Source organism: Pollicipes pollicipes, unplaced genomic scaffold (genome assembly GCF_011947565.3).
Source record: "Pollicipes pollicipes isolate AB1234 unplaced genomic scaffold, Ppol_2.1 Scaffold_1031;HRSCAF=1197_pilon_pilon_pilon, whole genome shotgun sequence".
NCBI lineage: Eukaryota > Metazoa > Arthropoda > Thecostraca > Pollicipedomorpha > Pollicipedidae > Pollicipes > Pollicipes pollicipes.
The window spans coordinates 33,827-38,531 of record NW_023595856.1 but is presented as its reverse complement, the minus strand read 5'-3'; the positions used below and the strand labels follow the sequence as shown (position 1 = coordinate 38,531).

Genomic DNA, 4,705 nt, shown 5'->3' with positions numbered 1-4,705 from the left:
CCCGGCTGACCAGTGTGTTCCCCAGCTGACGGGTGTGTGCCCCGGCTGACGGGTGCGTGCCCCAGCTGACGGGTGTGTTCCCCGGCTGACTGGTGTGTGCCCCGGCTGACGGGTGTGTGCCCCGGCTGACGGGTGTGTGCCCCGGCTGACGGGTGTGGGCCCCGGCTGACGGGTGTGTGCCCCGGCTGACGGGTGTGTGCCCCGGCTGACGGGTGTGTGTGCCCCGGCTGACCAGTGTGTGCCCCGGCTGACGGGTTTGTGCCCCGGCTGACAGGTGTCACCATGAGTCGCGGCCAGATGACCCGCACTCTCGGCAAAGCGACGCTCAACGCTGACCCTGCGGCCCAGCCAGGTGCAGGCTGACGCCGACGATGAGATGCTGCCCGACCAAGGTATGCGCGTGCCGACGCCGCGGCCGCGGCGGGTCAGTGCACACCTGAGCGGGCCTCAAGATCTGTGCGGCGGGGTTTTATGGCGCGTCATAAAAGCACGCTGCTTCACGGCAGAATGCTTGGTTGATAAGACGGTAGCTTATGACAGGAGCTCTCTGCAGCTGTGTACCCCTCGCTCTTATCACATACTGCTGTACGGTGCATTTAACCTGTGCCACACAGTTTGATATCGTACATGCATCATATATTGCATATGCTGCATGTAGTTATCGTACGTATGATATCGAACACAGCCTGAAGATATCGTTGACTACGAGAAGTGCTTCGTGGTCGCCCGTAATTGCTGGACCATGCCACCGCTGGCTGAGATCGGTCCCGACTGGTGCAGCGTCTGCCTGTGACGTCAGACGGCGTCCGGTGTGTTGTTTGGGCCCACCGGGGCTGTGTGCTGGGCGCGGCGTCGGCTACGCGGGCGGTCGCCGGCGGTGGCGGCTGGTCTGGCCGAGCGTGGCCACGCGGCATGCTGGCCGCTGACGGCCGGCCGTGTGGTCTGCCGCAGACATTCCTGACGAACAGCAGGTCTGGGACCAGATCCAGGCCATCAAGGCTATGCCGATTCCGATGGAGAAGAAGAGGGAACGCAAGAACAAGCTCCTTGTACGTACAATCGGAACACAGCATTTGTAAATTTGTTCATGGAACTGCCAGTAACAAAATACACGTGCGGCTGGAAAAACATCGAGTGGTGTGCTGAAGTCGTCACGTCACGTATCTGAGCGTACGGCCGCCAGCGGCAGTGATCAAACCGCCGCACTGGTGCGGACGTGTGTAAACAGGTACCAATCGAGTATCCGACTACTATTGTATGTTTCACAGTGGGTATCGCCGTGCTATTCGTCTTTGTTCCAGACCTCTTCGGCCTTCCGAGTACAGGGCATGCAGCGGTTTCATTTGCATCGGCAGAAGTTCTGGTCACACTTTAAGGACGCTATGGTGGACATCTTCGCGTTCGAGCTGTGGCACGACTCTCTCCGCCTCATCGAGGGCAACTTCGGCACGGGCGTGCTGTCCTATTTCCGCTACATCAAGAAGGTGATGTACATGAACATTGCGGTGTTCGCTGCCATGCTGTCGTTTGTGGTGCTGCCAAACCTGCTGCTGAAGCGGACGGAGCCCCTGCACTGCGACCTCACCGACAACAGTACGGTCACTGCCTGCTGCAACCAGAACTACACCGAGTACGTGCACAACAACAGCTGGGGCGGCGTCACCAAGGGCTTCATGGACTTCCTGCAGGGCACCGGCTACATGGAGCTAACGCCGCTCTTCTACGGCTACTACGAGAACGTGGTGCTGATTGGCGCCACATCAGGGCTGTACTACAACCTACCGCTGGCGTACGTGCTCGTGTCCATCAGCTGTCTGCTGCTCTGTCTGGCGTTCGTGGTCATCCACACGGCGCACGGCTTCCAGGACGCCATCCTGTCGCGGGGCAAGTTCTATCAGTACTGTAACGTGATCTTCAGCGCCTGGGACTTCTGCATCGACAACGTGAGCGCCCGCGAGTACAAGCAGATGGCGGTGTACAACGAGCTGAAGGGCTACCTGGAGACGGACCAGTACGAGGCGGAGCGGCGCAACCGCAGCCAGATGGACGTCATTCAGCTGTACGTGGTCCGCACCGTCACCAACATCATCGTCACCGTCATCCTCATCATCTGCGGCGTCATCATCTTCTACGTGGTGCAGTACTCGCTGTTGCACGTCGAGATGGAGGCCAGCGGCGAGAACCGGTCGACGCTGCTGACCATTTACCAGTACTTACCAGCCATGACCGTGTCCGTGATGAACATCGTGGTCACGCTCTTCATGTACCACATCGTGACGCTGGAGCGCTACACGGCGCAGGTGAACGTCATCCTGACGCTGGTGCGCACCGTGTTCTTGCGCGTCGCCTCCATCGCCGTGCTCATGTACTCGTTTTTCGTTAAGTACAAGGCCCAGTGCGAAGGCCAACTGACAGGCTTCGAGTGTTTCCTGCCGGGCTGCCGCGCCAACGCCTGCTGGGAGACCATCATCGGCCAGACCTGCTACAAGCTGATGCTGACCGACTTCGCCTGCATCGCCGGTTTAAACCTGTTCGTCTACTTCCCGCTGAAGGTGGTGATCGACCACTTCCAGGTGCCGTGGATGCGCAAAATCTTCCTGCAGGAGTTCGAGATTCCGCGCCACGTGCTGGACGTCGTCTACAACCAGGCGCTGTGCTGGCTGGGTGTCTTCTACTCGCCGCTGCTTCCCGGCATCGCCGCGCTCATCTGTTTCCTCTACTTCTACCTCAAGCGTTTCACCTGTACGCGCATCTGCGAGCCACCGAAGCTGTCGCTGCACACCATCCGCTCGTCGGCCTTCTACATGCTTGTGTCGCTGTTCTCCTTCTTCGCGGCGCTGACCATCATCATCTTCTCGATGGCCGAGGTCCAGCCGTCGCGCTCATGCGGCCCATTCCGAGGCCTCCATACGATGTGGATGGAGATCCAGGACACAGTGAACGCGCTGCCCGGCTGGTTGCGCACCTTCATTCACTTCTTCGGCTCGGCTGGGTTCGCCGTGCCGCTGGTGGTGGCTCTGCTGCTGGCCATGTACTACTACTCGGCCATCGCCGCGGCCAACAAGCACATGATCGAGGTGCTAAAGGAGCAGCTGGTGTTGGAGGGCCATGACAAGCAGTTCCTGCTGAGCAAGCTGAACGAGCTGACGTCGCTGACTCGGCACCGGCTTACCGAGAGGCGGCGCAACGTCATTGGCGAGCGTCTGATGGAGGGTGTCCATTTCGCCGAGATGGGTGCCCGGTCATCTGGCGCCGGCAGCGAGACGGTGGTGACACACCAGGAGTTGTAGCTCTTGACTCCGCTCTCCGACAGTGAGACGGTGGCGGCACACCAGGAGTTGTGGCTCTCGACTCCGCCCTCCGACAGTGAGACGGTGGCGACACACCAGGAGTTGTGGCTCTCGACTCCACCCTCCGACAATGGGACGGTGGTGACACACCAGGAGTTGTAGCTCCCGGCTCCACCCTCCGACAGTGAGACGGTGGTGACACCAGGAGTTGTAGCTCCCGGCTCCACCCTCCGACAGTGAGACGGTGGTGACACCAGGAGTTGTAGCTCCCGGCTCCACCCTCCGACAGTGAGACGGTGGTGACACGCCAGGAGTTGTGGCTCCCGGCTCCACCCTTCGGCGGTGTGAGACGGTGGTGACGCACCAGCCGCTCGCTGCAGCCTCGCTCGCCGACGGTGGGGCGAGTGTATAGCGCGGGGCTCAGGACGCGGGCGCGACACGGAGCGCGCCGCCACGCGGCCCGAGCAGCGGAGGTGTGACACGCCCAGCGGCAGCGTAAATCGCAGGTTTGCGTCTCCTCCCGAGCGCAGCCGCGTGTCTAGTCTTCGATGTGATGATTTGTTGAATTTTACGTATTGCGTTGTCACGTGAGTGCCCTGCGTAGGACGGGGCGGCTGATTTGCTTACGTGTACTGTTAAGCATCAAGTATTTATATCGGTGTGGCTCGATTCCGTACCTACGTGGTCTCAGACGTATTGTTACGCGAGCGCTGTGACGCAATGCCCAAGCCACGCCGTCTATTTATGTTATGGTATGAGTTAAACTTGAGTCACTATTTATGGTTCAACTGCACCTAGTCTAAGTTTGCTTATGCAAGACCACCCAAGTATGATAGCTATTTCCACATCCGTGAATTCCATTAAGGTGTACATTTGCTGAGTGAACACGGGCGTGTTAGGCCAGCGCAAGGTTTTCAAAGGCGTCAGTGTTGACGTTTCTACCATATTTTTACGTACCTACGTATTGTGCCAAGCTTCCACTCATCGTGTGTCACCATATTTACTCAGTTGAAAGGCGCCTGACCTTGACGCATTCGATTCGCCTGCCGCTCATGTCTTTCAAAGGCGCGAGGTGGAGTTGCGTTGGCACTGGTGAGAGGTGCTGCAACCTGGTGGTGATGTGCAGGACCGAAGCTTTCGAGTCACCGCGCTAGTTTTCGATCCCGGAAAGCGCGCCATTGTACTGCTGCAAATGCATTCCTTGGTGGCATTTACTGTAGTAAAAAGTGGAGATATGAACAGCTGTGTGTGAACAGTGGGCGTCGAATATACGCTGCGCGTCTGACCAACGCCCGGATGTATCAGAGCACCGGAGCGCTGAAAAGCATTCTGCGATGGGAACGGCTGTGAAAATCGGTATAGTTTTACACTGAAGGTTGAAAATGTCATGATCAGATGCGCAGTCGGCCACTCCT

At 58.7% G+C, this 4,705-nt stretch overlaps 1 protein-coding gene across 1 annotated transcript; it reads left to right on the top strand.

Moving 5' to 3' along the window:
* The first annotated feature begins 992 nt into the window (after positions 1-992).
* On the top strand, positions 993-3,290 carry LOC119099819 (transmembrane channel-like protein 7). The gene is made up of 2 exons (XM_037223257.1): positions 993-1,049; positions 1,302-3,290. Exons 1-2 carry the CDS (start codon positions 1,002-1,004, stop codon positions 3,288-3,290), a joined length of 2,037 nt encoding a protein of 678 aa, XP_037079152.1. The 5' UTR covers positions 993-1,001.
* Positions 3,291-4,705: the final 1,415 nt, after the last annotated feature.

What these genes read in the sequence shown, in the direction of transcription:
- LOC119099819 (XM_037223257.1), top strand. Translation starts at nt 1,002, where the DNA reads ATGCCGATTCCGATGGAGAAGAAGAGGGAACGCAAGAACAAGCTCCTT. An exon ending in AACGCAAGAACAAGCTCCTT is followed by an intron (nt 1,050 to 1,301) that starts GTACGTACAATC and finishes TCTTTGTTCCAG; the next exon opens with ACCTCTTCGGCCTTCCGAGT.